Below are 18,908 nucleotides of genomic sequence, written 5' to 3' on the forward strand. Positions count from 1 at the left end.
ATGTGTTATCTGGTAGGAAGCGGTGCGTCAATACGTTATGTGATAGGGAAGAGACCTCTCGCCGAAGTTATGTGGTAGGGAAGATGATTTGTCGATGCCTCATGTGTAGGAAAGACAATTCATCCATGTTTTATGTGGTAGGGAAGAGAACTCGTTGATGTCTATTGTGGTAGGAAAGACAATTCGTTAATGCCTAATGTGGTAGGGAAGGTAAGTCGTCGATGTCTTACGCGGTAAGGAAGACAACTTGTCGATGTCTCATGGTATGAAAAACAATTCGTCAATGTCTTATGTGGTCAATAATTTATTGACAATTGTAGCGAGATATAAAGAAGTATGCCAAACGCACGTACGGTGAGGTTGTAGATATAAGTGTCGAGACTGGCTTCCGCTTATCTAGATAGGGAAAACACTTCATCAATGTCTGATTGGGTAGGGGGGACAACTCGCCGACGTTTCATATGGTAGGGAGGACAGCTTGCCAATGTTTCCCGTGGTGGAGGAAACGGGTCGCCGATGTTTTATCTAGAAGGAAGAAGGGTTCGTCGATATGTTATATGATAGCGAAGAAACATCTCACCGAAGTCTCATATGATAGGGAGGACAACTCGCCGATGTTTCACGTAGTAGGGGAGACGAATTGCGAATGTCTTGTGTGGTACGAAACAGGGTTTGTCGGGCATCCGGACTGTGATTGTACAGGGTATACAAGAATTTCATAATGGCACAGTCAAAAATATACAGAGAAAACAAGGTAAGTCGAACACCCGTGATATCGAGGTCAATAATTTATTGACAATTGTATATCGCTGTTCGGGTGGTGATCAACAAGTGAGCAAGATATGAAGAAGTATGTCAAACGCACATATTCTGAAGTCATAGGTAGTGTGGAGACTGGCTTCCGCTTATCTATGTAGGGAGAACACTTCATCAATGTCTGATGGGGTAGGGGAGACAACTCGCCGACGTTTGATATGGTAGGTAGGACAATTTGCCAATGTTTTACGTGGTAGAGGAGACAGGTTGCCGATTTGTTATCTGGTAGGAAGCGGTGCGTCAATACGTTATGTGATAGCGAAGAGACCTCTCGGCGAAGTCTCATATGGTACGGAGGACAACTCGCCGATGTTTCATGTGGTAGAGGAGACGGGTTGCTGATGTGTTATGTGGTAGGAAACAGGGTTCGTTATCGTCGATATGTTGTGTGATAGCGAGGAGACTTCGCCGATGCGTCATGTGGTAGGGAAGATAATTTGTCGATGCCTCATGTGTAGGGAAGACAGTTCGTCCATGTTTTATGTGGTAGGGAAGAGAACTCGTTGATGTCTATTGTGGTAGGAAAGACAATTCGTTAATGCCTAATGTGGTAGGGAAGGTAAGTCGTCGATGTCTTACGCGGTAAGGAAGACAACTTGTCGATGTCTCATGGTATGAAAAACAATTCGTCAATGTCTTATATTTGGGGTTGTTGAAGTTGAAGTGGAGTAGGTCGATTGTTGGTATTGGGGCTACATTGAACGTATGTTGTCGAGCAGACGTACATTGACAACAACACCAGGCCAAGTGAATACTAAATGTCAAGATGATAAGTGAGTTAACATCGTACGAAAGATAGGACGATTTACTCATGGCTGCAAATAGGTGACAAAATACTTTTAACGCAACAACTAGAGAGAAATTCGGAGCACTTCGAAGTGCGATTACGAATGAAAACTACGGTTGCAGTAGCCAGTTTCGAATGATGATTGCCAGTGGTACTTTTATTGTTTCGGTTGTATGATACTTGATGAAGTCTGTGTTGGTTTCGCAGCAATAGGAGAGTTTTTGGAGGTGATGGTAGAAAGGCATGTCGTTTAAACAGGTGAATGTAGTCTGGTAAGTTTGCAAGATGTGTTTTGGCGCTGGCAATTCGGTGAGAATCATATTGATTTTTGAGTCATTCGACGATTCACCTTTTTCCTCTTATACATATGTACTGAACGAAATCGTTCATTGTTGTCCGACCTGATTTGTGTTGCTTATGGGTGATGTTGAGGAGACAAATATGTCGTCCCACGATTTTCAGATGATAGGTCGTGGATTGGTTGTGGTCGTATTTGGTCGAGATCATCATTCAACTTTACATCTGCATGAATTCATCAACATGGCCTTTGTCTATGTTGAGGGTTCTGTACTTCGTATCCAGTCTTAATTCTGGCGGCGCTGAAGATTAGAATGTGTGGTTGATGTTTCAAAAATACAAGGTCATTCTTATGTTGATTATGGGTGCCGCGACCAGAAAACAACAATATCTCTTCTTGCTCGGTTGGTATGCGACATCTACGTCGTTTCTTAAGCTGACCATGGTTCGAGTTCTCTTGGGGCAGTGAGCATTGCAGTCATCCCAGGTGAACCATCTTTTTAATCCCGTTTGCGTATGGTCATAGCTAACACTAGATAGGAATTTTTCCAGGGGCACCTAGGCAGTGAAGGACGGACTTAAATATCTCGGCCAAGCCTTCAGTGAATTCGTACTCAACTCCCATATCTCGTATCAGCGAATTCGCACTGTTATCCTCGACTTTCATGATGACCACCCCAACTACCGAAGTCCCTACTACAATCGTGAACCCCACGGTCAAGGCTGTTCTGTAAGAACTAATGTTCGTTCAATTTCCGTCAATAGACTAATATTTTACATCCAGTTTTGATATGGACGGCACTCTGATTGATTCTTCGCCTGCTGTGGCTGCCGCTTGGAAACTCCTCAAAGAGACAGGCTACGAGTTCCTCGATGTCGACCACATACTTAAATCAGCCCATGGCTACAGAACTATCGATGCCCTCCGCAAATGGTGTAAGATCACAGAAGAGGAACTCTTGAAGAAAGAAGTTGTCCGTTTCGAAAACGCGATTCTCAGTAATGCCCAAGCCAAAGGTGGTTCAGGAGGAGGTATTATTGCCCTTCCGGGTGTTGCTCAGCTTCTCGACGACATAGAGGCATCAACAAACAACGGGCATAGTCAAGACTGGTCCGTTTGCACGTCCTGTAAGCTTCCCCATTTCAAGTGTCCTCACAAAATGTAAACGGGCATTGTAGCGACCCACTTCTACGCATCACAAGCTCTCCCTGCCGCTGGCGTCCGCAAAGCCGACGTTTTGGTCACTGCTGAGTCTGTTACGAATGGCAAGCCCGCTGCTGACCCCATCTCTTGGGTGCGAAGTTTTTTATAGTTGTCTGAGCCTCAGTATTTATTGTTATGCGAGAGCAAAAGAAAGCAACATATTGATCTGGCATTCCGTTCAAAACAAGTGTCTGAGACTATGTGAACGACTTACAACGCCAGTCGTTGTTCCCACCGGTCGCTTGTACATGGAGGGTTGATCATGTGGAAAACAGCGGAAAGTGGGTCTGAGGTGAGGATCGTTGTCTGAATATGTTTGTGTTACTGATGATAGATTGTTCAGATTACTTGTGTTGTGTGTTGAGGTTCTTGTGTATTGAGGTCGTTGTATGTTGAGGTTATTGTGTGATTTCAACACATCTGTCGAAGGGATTGGTGGGATGTCAGAGACTCGCGATGTCCTTGAATTGAAATTGCACGATCAGGAGTCAGTAGGAACGCCAAGATAGGTCTGACAGTCTTTCCAGTCGCCTACGTTCTGATACTGTATCTTGTCTCAGAGGAGTCGATTGAAGATGATAGGTCATACTTGCCAGCGTTGCTAGCATTACAAGTTTGTTACGCTTGAGGCAACAGGAATCCCTATAGCACTTTTTCATATTTAAAGATACGGACGTTTACAATTGCGATCAGATAAGGATGCTCAGTGTTCATAATTCAGAACCTGACGTTGGTATCGATTTTTCGGTGGATGTTTTACTCGCGGTCATTTAAGTAAGTACGTATATTATCATGTCACCGTAGGCAGCGAATGATGCGGTGGATTTCTATCAGGTTTGGCTTTTGTATCGAAATTAGACATGAAGATGGGTCGCATTACTGACATGGGTCCACCAGAGAAGGCTACTCCAGCACGAGTAATCGTCAAGGATGAATGGCTGGATCTCTTCTTCGTAAAGGTATTCTTAGCATTGGGTCAAGATCTAAAGTAATAATACACTGGACGGATCGCCTTCTTTGAGATGGAAGAAGCGCTTTGTGTTGCAAAAATACAATGAATGGAGTTGCTCTGGTACCCAGACCAGCCATAATTAGTGAGCGAATGTCATTTAGAGGGAGCTAGTGAAAAGTACATGTCATTGAACTGAATGGATGCCAAGGTGATAATAAGGAAAATACCTTGATGACACTAGGCTTGATGGACACAGTTACATTCTGTCGAATTTGAAGGCCTGCGAGGTGCACTGTCGGTATCGCGGTGAGTCTATAGATCGACGCTTCATGAGATGAAATGATGATACATGGACATCGACACTTACCACTTGGAATGACTCAATGAACAGCAACCACCAACAAATGCACCTGATCGCTTAAACGTCGAACTTCCTTCAGCCGAGCCTATCAACTGCAGAGAATACTTGTCGGCTTGTAAAGTCGCCTACGCTGCAAGATCGGGGTAGAAGGATTTTGCAGGATGTCCGAATAGATCGATGTGTTTTCGTAAGGCTTGAAAAACAGTCCGAGTATGATGTTTGTCCTCGTTTCCGGGAACGGCGATTGTCATTAATCGATTCGGATCGACGCCATACGATTCACAGAACTTTGTTATTTGCTGATTGTGACAAGACCGTGCCTACAGGTCAATAACTATAGCGGGTCTGAGGTCCGATATGGGCCGGAAATGGCCCGGGATAACTCCGAGGTCCGGAGCTCGAGTACTGGCCTGTAGTACACACTGGGAGTGGGACGTCGGTGAAGCTATTAGCAACACCCTTCACACACTGTTGGTGTCCCCGGGAATATAATGGCAAGAGTGCAAGATTGGTATGAGCAGCCTAAATGGGGTTCCTGATGATCCGGGAGTCCGGAAGCAAAGGGTAAAGAAGATATTAAAGACTGGGATAGGATGGTACACTTGATTTCAAGCTTGACTACAACGTACAAAGTATTCTAGCTTATATACATCCCAGATACAGTCAGAAGACCTCGATGAAAGCTCGGAATAATAAATAAATAGAATGTAGGTCACAAGGTTATTAATCCGAAGTCCGGCCGCTCCGGGCCGGGCCGGGAAGCATATTGGGTGAATTGCATGCATATGACAGTATCCCCCCGTTAGGCCTGAGCCCACGAAGGCCTCTGTGAATATGTGTGCAGTGAAATAGTAAAGTATAGTAAAGCAAAGGGATTGGATTAGATCCAGTAGTGAAGAATAAATTAAAAGTGGAAGTTTCGGAGAAACTGGAAAGGATCGGCCTGCCGATGTAGGGGGTCAAAGAAACTTAATAAAGCAAACAAAAACCAGATTGAAACAAAGTAAACTCGTAACAAAATAATCAACAAAAGAATGGATGACCACGTAACTTCCGAAGTCCGGGCCGGCCGGAAAGTGTTCTGAAGTCTCAAAAGACTAAAACAAGTTCCGAAATTCGGAAAAATCAGGAGCAGCCGGTCCGAAAATTGGAATACAGGACTGGAATACATCAGTATCCCCCAAGTACGCTTGAGCCCTCGAAAGCCATGAATCAAGAGCCGAAGTTGGAGTAAATGGTGATGTAGGAGGATAGGGTAATGGAGTAGGGAAAATTTCGGAATAAAATCCGAGCCGAGGGGCGGGATTGGGCCGGAAAATTTGTCGGAAACTGCGGAAAAGTCCGGCATACCAATCAACACAAAGTGCTGCCAAAAATGATAACCTGAGCTGATATCCACACAAGAGCGATGCCTAAAAAGGCCGAAATTGACACAAAGTGTCCAGAATGATGGTAGAACCATCCCGAGACCGGAAGTTCCAAGGGAAGCAAAGCCGGAAAGCGCTATAAGGATAATCATAAAAAATGAGTTGGAAAAAAGTGTTTCAGTCTACCCGGGAGATCAACGGATCTAAGTGGGAGTAGAAACTGTATCCTAACAAATAATCAATGAAATCCTACTAAAACAGAGGAGCAGCTTGTGGGTGAAGCAAGGAATCAACATAAATAGAAATGATAACAGATAAGTGAATGGAAGTGCTAATGAGCAAGCTTGAGATAATGCCAATAAAATGACGGAAAAATCGGAGCAAGGTCGGAAACATGGAATGGAATAATTAGTAATCAATAATAAGCAAAAACATCGGCCAAATCGGGCCGGAATGAAGCAATAATAGTTATTACAATGAAACATTACCTGAATATTCAAAAACTTGAAACAGAAGTGGAACATATGGAAAAAAAGCGGTCCGAAGCTTAGAAACAAAGTAAATTATACTGTCAACAAAAATTGATCATGGAAAGGTGCAAAATCTCGGGCCGAAATTCGGAAAAAGCGGAAATGCGTTCTAGCATAAAGAAAATGAATATTTGGAGTAGTAATGGCAAAAAGTCGGGCCGAAACTCGGAAATGAAGTAAATCATGATGTCAAACAATCAATAATCATGAAAGGCATCAAAATTGGGCCGAAGTTCGGAAAGAAAGGAATTTGTAAGGTCAAATAAGTGAAAATCATGAAAGGAAAGGAAACTCGGTCTAGGACTCGGGAATGGTCGGAAAATTCGGAATTAAAATGTAGAAAAAATGAGGAATTACTCGGAACCATCATCGGAGCCCGGAACATCCGATTCAGAGTTATCTGCATCGTAGTTCTGTCCTGTACGGGCCTGCAGTTTGAGACAATCTACCTTCATATGTCCTCCTCCACAATAAAAGCACAACCCGAGCACCTTGCGCCTTTCCCTCTCAGAGTCCAAAAGCCTGCCATCGGGTCCGAGGTGAGGATGACCAGATCTGTCATCACCGGGCCGGAGTTCCGGCGCTTCGGAGTTATCAGAGGCAAACGAGTGGAAAGACTCAACCGAGTCTGAGGCTGAGGATGAAGGATAGGAATGTAGGTAACGGAGATCATAAGGGCCGGGGTGATCCGAGTCAAAGTCAGAGGATTCATGAAGATAATCATAATCAAATGGGCCAGGAAATTCCGAGTCATAACTTGACTGGTCAGGATCGGAAATAGTACCGGACTGAACTGATTCTTGTTCAGAATTGTGGTCAGATGGGCTAGATTGGTCCGACGAATCCGAAGTTTCCGGGTCCGGGCCGACCGGATCAGGTAAAGATAAGGCATACTCGAGGAAGGATCCTGAATCAGAGCCAAAGGACATAATGGAGGGGTATTTCGGTGAAGGAACAGTGTAATGAAGTGTAAGCTTGAAATACTGACAAGACCGTGCCTACAGGTCAATAACTATAGCGGGTCTGAGGTCCGATATGGGCCGGAAATGGCCCGGGATAACTCCGAGGTCCGGAGCTCGAGTACTGGCCTGTAGTACACACTGGGAGTGGGACGTCGGTGAAGCTATTAGCAACACCCTTCACACACTGTTGGTGTCCCCGGGAATATAATGGCAAGAGTGCAAGATTGGTATGAGCAGCCTAAATGGGGTTCCTGATGATCCGGGAGTCCGGAAGCAAAGGGTAAAGAAGATATTAAAGACTGGGATAGGATGGTACACTTGATTTCAAGCTTGACTACAACGTACAAAGTATTCTAGCTTATATACATCCCAGATACAGTCAGAAGACCTCGATGAAAGCTCGGAATAATAAATAAATAGAATGTAGGTCACAAGGTTATTAATCCGAAGTCCGGCCGCTCCGGGCCGGGCCGGGAAGCATATTGGGTGAATTGCATGCATATGACAGATTGTCATTCCTTCGATGAACACTCAGCGCTTCCTCAATAGCATACTTGAGTGTTGTACCGCTGATATTGAATTCGAGGTGAAAGACGTTTCGATCGTACTCCTTTCGAGTTCAACAACGGTTGACGATGCACGTGACAAGGAAAGTACGCTCAGGAAATTCAAGACGCAGCGAAGGGTACTGCGGGAACTCTTCGTCTGTAGACTTAGTGGGAGCAGCGAAGATGGGTGGGAAGAGCAAATGTTTAGCCGCATCGTGCCATGTGCCCAAACGAGCTGCATTGACTACGGTATCACTTTCATGGTGTTTCACTGTAATCGGATTGGATTCAAATTCCTTCAGTTCAACAGGTTTCTTTTCTGCGGGTGCTTTGATAAAAAGCGCCTGTTCCAATGCGTCCTAAGTGTGCGAGTTCAGTTTGGTCAATTCTACACCTTCAACGGTCTCACCGTAGGATCCGGCTGCAAACGTGGACACATTCTCCTCTGTAGGGGCTGCGCCGAAGTACATCTTCATAAAAGCCAGATAAGAAACAACGTTTGAGATGACATCCTGGACTTGACCAATGGCGCTTGTCAAGTTGTCCGTGACATCTGGGACGTTGATTATGAAGGGACGAAGTTCCCTCTCTACGATAAGCGTGGTAACCTGGCCCGGGAGATTTGAGAATAACTCTTCTGCTGAGCATGTACTGACAAGGAAAATTGTGGAACGGGGTTTAGCATACTTGAGATCTGAATGGGTCTTCAGGATCGTCTCATTGTCTGATTCATTGTGGCAACGAAGTCAACTTCTCCACTAGTCTGGGTATCATATGGTAGGACCAAGGAGATGGGAAAATCCTCAAAGTTCAATGCACTCCGAGGACCCAAGAGAATACGACTGGCAGTGATCCCTCCGCGCTTGGAAGAGATATCGTGGTCTCTAGAGACGCTAACAGAGGGCCCAGCTCATGGAAAGAGCGCGTTCGACAAGTACGGGGAGGTTCGGAAGCATCGTGCTAGGTGTGGTAAAAGGCCTCGGCTTCTTCATTATAGCAGGTACCAGATCTTCGACCTCGGGAATAAGGGTGGCGACAAAACTCCTTGAAGGAGTCTTATTGAGAAATATACATCTGAGTCTGCGAAGGTGTGGTACGGTGAGAGTGGATAGTTGGTGGGTTAGTGGAGTCCAGTCGCCAGACGAGCTAAAATGGTTGAAGACGTGAATGACATGAGAAGCAGAAAGTTGGTATAATGACTGACTCAAGTGCACTGTTTCTTCAGAAGTAGCAGAAGCCAAGACCACAATATTTTCCGGGAGAATCGGAAGGACAGTAGCAAAATTTGGCAGAGTAGGAGGCACTGTATAAGTCTCACCAGCAGGTGTGACGTTAGGAACTTGGATCATAAGGCTACTTGAGGCTGTTGCGGGAGGAAGATGTGAAAGCGCAAGAGCCATCAGAGAACGCTCCTGCGTCGACGTGTAAGCAGTCAAAACAGCTCCATTGGCGGTATTGGAGCTAGTCCGATTGTTCTCGACGTTGTTCGGATAAGCGCTGTAGAAGTGGAGACACAGCGTTTGGGGCTCGAACAGTGATTTTTTCCATCTACAGAGTTGCTTTCGTTCCGCGAACTTTGTTTCTGATATTGCTGCGTTATGAGCCATGGCGTCCGGTAGCCATCGGCGCGAAGTCCTCGTGAAAGAGACAAGACGATGGATTCCCGTGAGATATGGTCCTCGAAAGCGACTTGAATCAGTAGAAGTGGATGAGGCAGAATGTCAGCCTCCTTCTTGTTTTCGGTGTCGATAGGAGGAAGTAGCACGTATGACTCGTGTCCAGGGGCGTCGCTCATTAGCTGGTGGTTGTTAGGATGATTTTTGTAGTGACTGGCAACATAGAGGGTCATACGGCACTGAATGAAAGCTTCAGAAGCGGGATGGAAGAAGTGTCGCAGTTGATGTGGTACAGCGAGCACACGGTAGGATGAGGGAGCGCGAAGAACAGCGAACTTGCTACAAAACAGCGTCAGCTTCATAGATACTCGGGACAATTAAGATTTTACCAGATCATGAAGAGACATCGAAAGGTAGCAAAGTATTCAGGCACTGTTCTACTTTGTCTCCAGGAGCATATCGAATGGGGTAAATAATTGAACCTCGTTTGATGTGCGGTTTCTACTGCTAGAGTTATCCTTGCCACTGATGCCCTTGGTTGGTGGCCCGGAGGTCGAATTGTTTCTCGACTGCTGAATCAACTTCAAACTCAAAGTTCTCCCTGTTCCTTGGTATCCGTTCGCGGTGCTGGCTGGCTGGGTGGCGTTCCGTCCACCGGGGGCGCTACCCTTGGCTATCATGCAATACAAGCATGTGATGGTTTTTGGTGACATTGTTGTTGACAAGAATGAGTATCCGAAGGTCGGGTTTACGCATGACGAGGGAAAACACTGAACAGGAGAAATAAGATTCTGCCGTTCAAATTATTGACGGTCAACATCAAGATTCAATTTCTTCCCACAATATGTTTGATGACTCTCCATCAGCAAGGATCATTTTTTGTAGATATTGCCTGTTATCAACCAAACAAGCAGGCTTTCCTGTCAATGCCAGCACCCGCCTCGTACGTTGCTAGCCTTCGTTGAGCCTTTTGTTGTTTGTCACGCAAAGACTAATCATGGTATGTTCCAACAGAGGTTATTAGATGTAATACAGAACAAATTGTACTTCTTCGAATCTATGTTCAGCTACAACAAATAGCAAGATGTTTTTCCATAAATGGTTTGACAAATATCTTTTCGCACAAAACATACTTTAGACCCCAAGCATTCCATTCCGCACGGCTTACCCCTATGTCTGCACAAATATCCGCATCTATTTCTTGAAACTGCCTTAACTTTACCGGTGTAACAACTTCATCATCGGTTAGATCAAAGAAGTTACATCTTTGTCGGTGTCTTTCAAGACAAGTGCGGCTCATAAATACTAGTCGGCAATGACATTCCAACCCGATAAGGTTGTACTCAGTTGGGGTTACCGAGAAACCTTGTGAAAGTCGAGCCAATATGCTAGTCTCTTGCTGTAATAACTGCATATGAATGAGGAATATTTCTTGTTCCTGCGCGTACACACGAGCATTTGCACGAGCATGCGAACGAATCCCAGAGAGTGCAGATGAAAGCGGTGCGAGTTCAGGGATATCTTGTTTATGAAACGACTCATGCCCATGCGAGCATCTATCTTGAGGATTTGTGTCGATATTATGTTAAAAAATACACATCAACTGAAACAAAAATAACATACATGCATTCAAAGTTTCAACCTGCCTCATTCCAGAATTTAGAACTACAAACTCTCCACCATATCCCACAAGCACAGGAGCTACAACAAAAGATGAAGGTGCATGATAGTCATTCTTCAACTGTTCCATGGCAAGTGAAGCAAAGCTTTCAAAATTTGCGATCTGGTATCAATATTTTTTAGTCTCATATAGATATGAATGAAATCCACTGACATTGGGACTTGGTAAATTACTAAAATCACTGGTGAGCGAACCTAAGAAATAGATTGCGCTAAAGTTCACTAGTTGCAGTATTAGTAAGAATCTTGTACCAACCAAAGAAAAGCTCACAGAAGAAACCGCAGCGATTGGTGTTGTTGAAATCAGAGCTCGCAAAATGACATACTGCATATATCACGCTTGGATGATTTCCAGTGACAAATCGTGCAGCTGGTGGAGGGTGAATATTTTGGAGTCCACAGAAACAAGCAATATATCTTCCTTTGTCTTCGAAATACTGTTTCAGTGTACTGGGGAAAATCTTCAGACCGAACTGATCTAACGGACTACTCGAAACATAAAATCAGACTGACCAACTGAAGAACTGCCACTTACTATGCCATCCGCACGACATTTTGTGCAACTGAGCTGTACACAATCAGCTCGTTGTATCCTCTTTGACATTTCACTGCTTCAAAACAAGCAGGAGGGACTTCTCCGACAGGTATGAAGAATTCGATGTTCGACGTATTTCCAGTTTCAGAACGATGTAGAGCCATTATTTGTGGTCAGCCAAATTTATTCAGCATATTGTTTATATTCAATCCAGAGATAGACTTCTCGGATTTTAGATGTATCTCCTCATGTAACAGTCTCTGATACTGCGGTAAAGCTTCTTTTGCATTCCCGTGTTTTGGATGACAACGTGTTCGAAGACAGATCAACGGTCCCGATGTAGATTGAATTAGAAGTTCAAACTGACTTAAGTGGCCTAACTGAAACTGGTTTGGTAAAGTAAGCATTCAGAGTATTTTTGGTTTCTAATTCCTAAATCCGTCCTGCAAAGACGGAGTTCTCTCCAAATGTGACAGATTGTGGGGTTCGAAACCCCGCCTACAAGCGAAGACTACCTCCTTTTGGTTATAAAGGCTATAAAATGATTGCTGAAATCAAATTATGAATTCAGTTCCTACGTTCTATCTAAGAATTCGCGAGCTAAGTGTTCCTAAGTGCTGCCAAATTACAGCATTTTATTGTATTGGCCATCATCAATGTCCGATTGTGGCCTTCGAAAAGCGCCTACAAGCCAAGATTCTGATACCGCACCGGTCATTTTGATTCGTTTCCGTTATAAGAGCTATAAAATGATCGCCGAAACCCTAAGTTGTTACGTTCTATCTAAGAATCTGCGAGCATAAGTCTGCGTAAGTGTTCCTAAGTGGTACCAATGCGGAAGTGACCTACAACATGTGATTACATTCAATTGAACAGCAAGTAAAGTTATCGAACTTGTTCATCATTCTTCAATCCTCGATCCTCCTCCACATTCCTTCAGCATTCACACTATTATACATGTTTCATCTCTAATTCTGGACACAGTGTAATTGTTCTTTGCCAAAGTCAATTCCATGAACTTCCCTCATGTGGTAAACGACAAAATTGAATGGCACACTCATATCGAAATAAGTTTCGGTAGCTGTTTCGATGTTCGCACTGGTAAAGAATTCATATAAGAAGCAAACGATGTTGACTTTGACACATACCGACACAAAGTGCATATCCCTTTTGATTCAACAACAATGAACTGCAAAACATCTTGAAGATTTATAGCAATTTGATTTGTGTTCTGTGTAATGTTGGAATCAATGTGAACTGTGTTCACAGTCACTGCTTGAACTGCATCCCTCGGTGCAGCTATGAGAAAAGAGATCGGATATGTGCATATGGCAATGAGAATAAAATTACCATTTGGAACAGTGTCAACAGATGGTGTCGTATCAGAACAAGGCAAAAGACCAGGACTACTGTATCGCTTGGGTGCTTTACGACCAGTGGTACCTCTGACCATGATTTGAATGAGAAAGTGTTGTGGACTGAAAAGGGATTTTTCTGCCTTTATGTACTCATAGAATATATCACCTTTTCTTGCCTCGCGTTTCAAAATGAGTCACTGATCATATAAGGACAGTGGGGCATGGTTGCTGTAAACACGCAGTGTTCCTTCCTTCCTTCTTTCTGATTGACTTTTCTGCAGTATTATTGGTTAGTGCAACCATAGCCATGTACCCGGCATCGTCCATGCTGTGTTCATTTGTTAGCCCATTCGGACAAAGAATCTTCAATATCAGTATTATCTCGAAGATACTCTGTAGTGAATATCTATAATATATTTCACGTATATAACAGCGTCTTGAATCCTCTCAGAAACTCCACCCTCTCACGCAATTGCATACTTCATTTGTTAGAGCTCGCCATGTCGATGATCATTCATAATCCCAGCGTGGTCTATGCTGCTAAACCTGAACCTTTGCTCATTCATCTCATTAATTGTGAAGTGACACACGAATTTGCTGGTAGCTATAATCAATCAACCAATATCATTGAAATAATTTCTGATGTTAGTTCAGCGTATATACAATCACATACATTTGACATCATTGACCATGCATGCAGTACATACTCACATGTATGTGCAGATTGGTTTTGTGTCTTCATTGAGACAGTCATTCAGCGAGGAGAAGTTACCACATCCGCTGCTCTGCTATCTTTGCTCTATATCCGAAGAGCAAAGGGTGCTATCAATGTTACAACAGATTCCGTGGATGTAGATCTGCGAATCTTTTTGGGTGCTATTATTGTTGCTTCCAAGGTATGCATCAAAATCGTCTCGATAATTTCTATCTCAAAAACTGTTTCTAGTTCTTGAACGATGTTGTAATGCGCAACTGGCAGTGGTCAGCATGTGCAGGAATATTCACTGTGAAATCTATCAACACAATTGAGAGAGAGTTCCTCGATATCCTCGATTGGAACTTGAATTTCACGCAATCTGAACTTTTGATAGAATGTATGTCACTAGTTGAAGAGGTTCCTCAACTCCTGTCATGTTCTCCACATATACAGGTAGGATTCGATAATTGTGGTACACAAAGGACACGTGTTGATCATAGTAATCCAAGCGATGAATCTAACCAATGTGATGATAGTAGTTGACATAGATATTATATCCATCATCATGACTTACTATGTCAAACGTCTATAATCACATAGCCCTTGTATTATGCATATGATGAATGTTACATCCATCTCTGCTCGTAACTCTCCTCAATGCCCAAATGCCGTTGGCATTCTGGCCTCGATCCTGAGCTGCATGCAGTGTAGTGATTTGATACAGAACATATAACGATGGTGAATATTATTCAAGGGCGTTGAGAAATCATCTGACGGCGCTAATGCACCAAATTTGGCTCCTTTGAGACGTCCCTTTTCACCATACGCCCATGATGTTATTCGAAGTAAAAGTAAAAGTGCATATAAACATATTGTACACTGACCTACACTGACATACATCTAACTCCCGCCTTAACGCAAACTCTTTTCCTGTTCTGACCATGTCAAAAGCATTGGCTTTAACCCCGCCAGACCTTCGGTGCTCACCGGTCTTTACAATGGTGAAGTTCACATTGATCACATGGAAACAACAGCGCTGCTCAAAATGTTCAACGTTGCAAATGGCTCTGTTCTCTGTATCAAATTGGAGCGTTTGGTCACGTGTTAGAACGTCACTGGTTAGAACGTCACTGGTGACCGTTCTTGACCGTTACATTGTCTCCTGTTCACATACTACTCTGCTAGAACGTTCAAGGATGATCAAATTATCTCCACACAAAGTACAAATACTATACGATGGTAAATTCATATTGCAGCCTTTCAACTGTTTCTCAAATATCTCAGTAGCGTGTCGAAAATAGTTCACAATCATCAGTATAATAGTCGCCCCAGCTCTTTTCATCATCAACACTCCTTTCGGACGTTCTGCTCTCAATGGAAAAAGTATTCTTCTACTTGATGGTGTGTGCTACAAAAACCTACATTGTAATGCTCGCCTTACTAGTCGACAGGTAGAAAGTCATGGATAGCGATGGAAATAGTGGCTCCTCTAATGTTCAGCCTTTTTTTCTTGAAATCACCACTCTCTCGGGGAGAGGCAGTGTCATTTGAACCTTCTCTCGCTCAGTCTATCTTAATAGGGGCCTATCTGGTTCATTATTCCAATCGCGCCATCATTTCGCCTCTCCGTACACCGTCACGGTCCCAATCTCAGATCATAGTTGCAATCGCTGGAGTACTGTTCAATGTCTTGAACGGATCGCTAATGGGAACGTATATCTCCTCTCCAGCGGCATTCGCACATATCTCACACGTTCGGCCGTCATTCTCTGTTGGACTCAGCCTTTGGGCCATCGGCTTCTCTGGAAATATAATCCACGATGAAAGTTTGCAGAATATCCGGCGTAAAGCAAAAACCAAAGGTGCTATTATGTGTCTTCTCATGAGAGAATTCGAGCAGAATTCCGAGAGGGATGCTCAACAAAAATAGACTATTTTTCGACATTTTTTTTACACTAGTCCAACGTCGGTAAATTTTGCTGCGCCATTCGATGCGGAGCGAGCATTTACTGTGCCCTATCCTGTTATTCCCATAGATCTCTGATGTTCTTTGATGACAGTTGTATCAATAAAACCGTCCGTTGAGCACTGTTCGAACTCGACTGAGTTGAGTAATGCTCCGTCGAACATATCGTTGTGAGGCGATTGTCGTGCAAAGGTTAGCAGAAACGCCAACATAGGCAGTAAAAGTGAGCCTTGATTCCACTTTGTTCCCAATCGTCGTTAGCCCAGTGATCATCTGAGGATTCATTCGGTCCCGCCAAATTGAGCTCCCGTTCACCTCCTTATCATCTTCTCCCGCGCTCGTGCAAGAAGGTGCGTGATTTTCCTTCGAGGAACAAGGTAATTAATACATCTTGCAGATCATTTATCAAGTCATCGAACTCAAAACACCAACGGTCTATGTATGGATGTGTCTGTCAATCTAAATACCTGCAGTTTGGCGGTTATTGTTATTTTTGTTCGTCCGCTACAACTATACCACTCGTCAGTAAGTATGTCTTCCTACCCGTGGCATTTCCTATCCACTGACCCTACCTTCTGCAATTCATTTCCCTACCTTTAGAGTAGCGGTCAATTATGCCCATAGGAGAAGACGACGTTATGTTTGAAGAATCGTGGATATCTCCCACCATAGTAGTCGACGACGGTGCTATAAATATCCATGCAACACATCTCAACAATATAGCTAGTAACATCGTGACTAACGCTACCAAACTTCAATGTCCCACGTGTTTCAGTTTCTTTCCTGAGAGGGATTTCGGTGGATGCATAGGTGCACCTGTATCAGAATTTCCTCTCCTCATAGGGCAGAGTGGGACAAATCCATGGAAACGGAAGCGGACGGAGACACAGACTGCACATAAGACGGCGCTCGCTGCGTGCCATGCCTGTCTCGATAATCTTGAAGAGGAAGGAGCAACATGGGGTAGATGCGACAGCCCAAAATGCTGGTCGCGAAGAGAAGATGCCTTTACGATGAAACCAACCTCAGACGGGGATTTTTCGGAAGATGATCACATTGATTCCTTTTTCAGAGGGTCTATGTTCAGACCTACTATGCCTTTCGATCCTTCTCGCGTCCAGCTAGAGGGCAAACGGACGCTGGGGCTCGTCTGTCCCAAATGTTCACCAGAGGGCGGACTAGATTGTTCGCACAAATGGATTTGTGACATATGCGCGTTCTGGAATAAGCACCCATTGGTTTGGGAGTGCCCGGGTTGCTTGGACGATTATTGTGATGAATGCGAGGAGGTTTACTTTGGGGGGTTGACAGGAGAAGAACGATCCCTGCGAAATCATCATCTGTACCCCCGGCGAGATGATTAACCTCCTTACCGTCAATTCTGTTCATGCCACGAACCTCAAGCGAGTGACTTATGTCGTTGTGGACGAAGCGGATCATATATTCAATATAGGTTTTAGAGCCTCAATCATGAAAACCATCAACGACATGCATCCTGACTGTTAAAGTGTGTTCTTCTGTGTAACATTCCCTAAACAGATGGACGGTCTCTCAGAGAAGATTCTTCAAAAGCCGCTTGAGATCACTATCGAACGTTGGTCTGTGGTCACAGCCGAGATTGAGCAGATCATCGAAATTCGGGCATAACATACCAAGTTGACCAGGCTGTTAGAGATTCTGGGGCAAATGTATAACGAGAGTCCCGAGTGTTGTACGCTGGTCTTTGTCGATAGACAAGAAGCCGCACATAACCTACTTCGTGAGCTTATACGTCAGGGATATCTCTATACGTTGTTGCATGGAGGAAAGGACCAGGTTAATTGTGATTCAACGATACCACATTTCAAGGCTGGTGTGGTAACGATTGTTATTGCTCCTTCAGTTGCTGCAAGAGGGTTGGATCCGAAGCAGTTGAAACTCGTCGTTAACTATCATGCCCCGAATCATTTGGAGGACTATGTGCACTGCGCGGGATGTATTGGAAGAGGAGGGAACAAGGGGATGTGTGTGACATTTATTACACCAGAGCAGGAGAGGTATTCTGTGAATATATACTGTGTCCTTAAAGCTGGTAATGTGACTGTTCCCAACGACCTTGAGGAGTTGGCTACGCGTTCCCCTTCAGATTCCATGTACTATCTTAACTATACTTTCAGGTTTCCTGGACAAACTCAGAACTGGGAAAGCACAAGCCGCAGGCTCTGGTTTTGATGGTAAAGGTGTTGACCGGCTCAACAACAAGCGTGACGCCAAACAAAAGGCTGAACGTAAAGCTTATGGTGTACCAGAGGAAGAAGAGCCTGCTGTTATGGAGGAAGCTGCTCCAGGCGGCACCACCGCCAATGCCGCCGTAGGACAATATGATTTTCGGAAACCTCAAAGTCAAAATTAAATGTCGTCCAGCACCGGATTCTTCCAAGGGTTTATTGGGACTTGCAAGCACTGCTACCGCTGCACATAAACTCGCATATGCCAAGGAGGAACAGAAAATACAAGATCAAATATGTGCTGCTGAAGAAGCCGCCGCTAGCACCGGCAAGGGATCTACTGCACATAAACAAGCTTTCAGTGTGGTCGCAAATTCAACACAAGGTGTCCAAGTTGGTCTTGCAATTGCAGTTAGTGTTTGAGTAGCAGGGTGGTGTAGTGCACAAGAAGAACAGTCATGATTCAATAGACTTTGATGCAATAATATTGATTAATGACTATCCGCAGAAGGTGAGGTAGAGTGTTACAAATAAGGAGATGATGGTTCATGTGAGCTGCAATTGGTCGATGTTCAGTGCTTAGTTCTAATACTGAACTATTGTTCGCATAGCTCATTGACATGACTGGTGGTTTTATCAGGAACAACCGCATCTACTATCATCGAGGCAAAAAGCTTCCCCTCGACAGTCTTCCCAAACTCCGTCTAGTGGTCAAGTCAAACCAAGAATATAGAGTAAGCACACAATGTATGCATTCCATTCCTGCACATAGTCAATGTGTCTGTTCATCCACGTTGCACAAGCTGTTAATGAAATCAAATGATTGGTTATTCAGGCTTCTGCAGCTGCTCTTCAAGCTGAAATGTATGAAGTCACTTTTTGTGATATAAACAATCAGCAAACAATAGCTAGTACTATCAAATACTTAATCAGTTGTAGCACTAATTATGAGCTCATGCATGCTGACGTAGATTGTAATTAAGCCGAGTGCGTTCATTACGCCGAGCCCGCCTTTGGTCCCGGCT

The 18,908-nt window shown here is 44.1% G+C and overlaps 9 protein-coding genes across 9 annotated transcripts; 4 read left to right on the top strand and 5 right to left on the bottom strand.

Moving 5' to 3' along the window:
* Positions 1 to 2,685: 2,685 nt before the first annotated feature.
* Positions 2,686 to 3,213, top strand: C8R40DRAFT_1038153 (HAD-like domain-containing protein; the record flags this gene model as incomplete). Its single annotated transcript, XM_046223731.1, has 2 exons — positions 2,686 to 3,028; positions 3,080 to 3,213. Coding segments are annotated over 2 exons (477 nt in total), but the record flags the coding sequence as incomplete, so codon positions are not given.
* Positions 3,214 to 5,027: 1,814 nt separating this feature from the next.
* C8R40DRAFT_1090050 (uncharacterized protein) lies at positions 5,028 to 5,541 on the bottom strand (the record flags this gene model as incomplete). The annotated part of the gene is given in 2 exon segments (XM_046227458.1): positions 5,028 to 5,117; positions 5,129 to 5,541. A coding segment is annotated over 1 exon segment (238 nt), but the record flags the coding sequence as incomplete, so codon positions are not given.
* Positions 5,542 to 5,554: 13 nt separating this feature from the next.
* On the bottom strand, positions 5,555 to 6,419 carry C8R40DRAFT_1090051 (uncharacterized protein). The gene has a single exon (XM_046227459.1). It carries the CDS (start codon positions 6,267 to 6,269, stop codon positions 6,012 to 6,014), a length of 258 nt encoding a protein of 85 aa, XP_046089632.1. The 5' UTR covers positions 6,270 to 6,419; the 3' UTR covers positions 5,555 to 6,011.
* A 63-nt stretch (positions 6,420 to 6,482) lies between these two features.
* On the bottom strand, positions 6,483 to 7,408 carry C8R40DRAFT_1090052 (uncharacterized protein). The gene has a single exon (XM_046227460.1). It carries the CDS (start codon positions 7,241 to 7,243, stop codon positions 6,668 to 6,670), a length of 576 nt encoding a protein of 191 aa, XP_046089633.1. The 5' UTR covers positions 7,244 to 7,408; the 3' UTR covers positions 6,483 to 6,667.
* Positions 7,409 to 7,895: 487 nt separating this feature from the next.
* C8R40DRAFT_1066979 (uncharacterized protein) lies at positions 7,896 to 9,431 on the bottom strand (the record flags this gene model as incomplete). Its single annotated transcript, XM_046225843.1, has 3 exons — positions 7,896 to 8,183; positions 8,217 to 8,548; positions 8,723 to 9,431. The coding sequence occupies 3 exons, from the start codon at positions 9,429 to 9,431 to the stop codon at positions 7,896 to 7,898; spliced, it is 1,329 nt and encodes a 442-aa protein (XP_046089634.1).
* A 907-nt stretch (positions 9,432 to 10,338) lies between these two features.
* Positions 10,339 to 11,674, bottom strand: C8R40DRAFT_1066980 (uncharacterized protein; the record flags this gene model as incomplete). Its single annotated transcript, XM_046225844.1, has 6 exons — positions 10,339 to 10,431; positions 10,609 to 11,000; positions 11,064 to 11,223; positions 11,275 to 11,315; positions 11,392 to 11,598; positions 11,656 to 11,674. 6 exons carry the CDS (start codon positions 11,672 to 11,674, stop codon positions 10,339 to 10,341), a joined length of 912 nt encoding a protein of 303 aa, XP_046089635.1.
* A 1,839-nt stretch (positions 11,675 to 13,513) lies between these two features.
* Positions 13,514 to 14,177, top strand: C8R40DRAFT_1066981 (uncharacterized protein; the record flags this gene model as incomplete). The annotated part of the gene is made up of 5 exons (XM_046225845.1): positions 13,514 to 13,657; positions 13,714 to 13,726; positions 13,764 to 13,909; positions 13,960 to 14,107; positions 14,164 to 14,177. 5 exons carry the CDS (start codon positions 13,514 to 13,516, stop codon positions 14,175 to 14,177), a joined length of 465 nt encoding a protein of 154 aa, XP_046089636.1.
* An 834-nt stretch (positions 14,178 to 15,011) lies between these two features.
* On the top strand, positions 15,012 to 15,640 carry C8R40DRAFT_1038044 (uncharacterized protein; the record flags this gene model as incomplete). Its single annotated transcript, XM_046223724.1, has 2 exons — positions 15,012 to 15,115; positions 15,166 to 15,640. Coding segments are annotated over 2 exons (579 nt in total), but the record flags the coding sequence as incomplete, so codon positions are not given.
* A 650-nt stretch (positions 15,641 to 16,290) lies between these two features.
* C8R40DRAFT_1218908 (uncharacterized protein) lies at positions 16,291 to 18,865 on the top strand (the record flags this gene model as incomplete). Its single annotated transcript, XM_046233248.1, has 9 exons — positions 16,291 to 16,965; positions 16,988 to 17,083; positions 17,216 to 17,274; positions 17,341 to 17,747; positions 17,833 to 18,057; positions 18,080 to 18,294; positions 18,392 to 18,394; positions 18,495 to 18,617; positions 18,719 to 18,865. 9 exons carry the CDS (start codon positions 16,291 to 16,293, stop codon positions 18,863 to 18,865), a joined length of 1,950 nt encoding a protein of 649 aa, XP_046089638.1.
* Between the last annotated feature and the right edge of the window lie 43 nt (positions 18,866 to 18,908).

This window comes from Lentinula edodes (genome assembly GCF_021015755.1).
Source record: "Lentinula edodes strain Le(Bin) 0899 ss11 chromosome Unknown C8R40scaffold_6, whole genome shotgun sequence".
Taxonomy (NCBI): domain Eukaryota; kingdom Fungi; phylum Basidiomycota; class Agaricomycetes; order Agaricales; family Omphalotaceae; genus Lentinula; species Lentinula edodes.

Excerpts from the sequence above, each read along its gene's own strand:
- C8R40DRAFT_1090051 (XM_046227459.1), bottom strand. The coding sequence starts at position 6,269 with ATGTTTCATTGTAATAACTATTATTGCTTCATTCCGGCCCGATTTGGC.
- C8R40DRAFT_1090052 (XM_046227460.1), bottom strand. The coding sequence starts at position 7,243 with ATGTCCTTTGGCTCTGATTCAGGATCCTTCCTCGAGTATGCCTTATCT.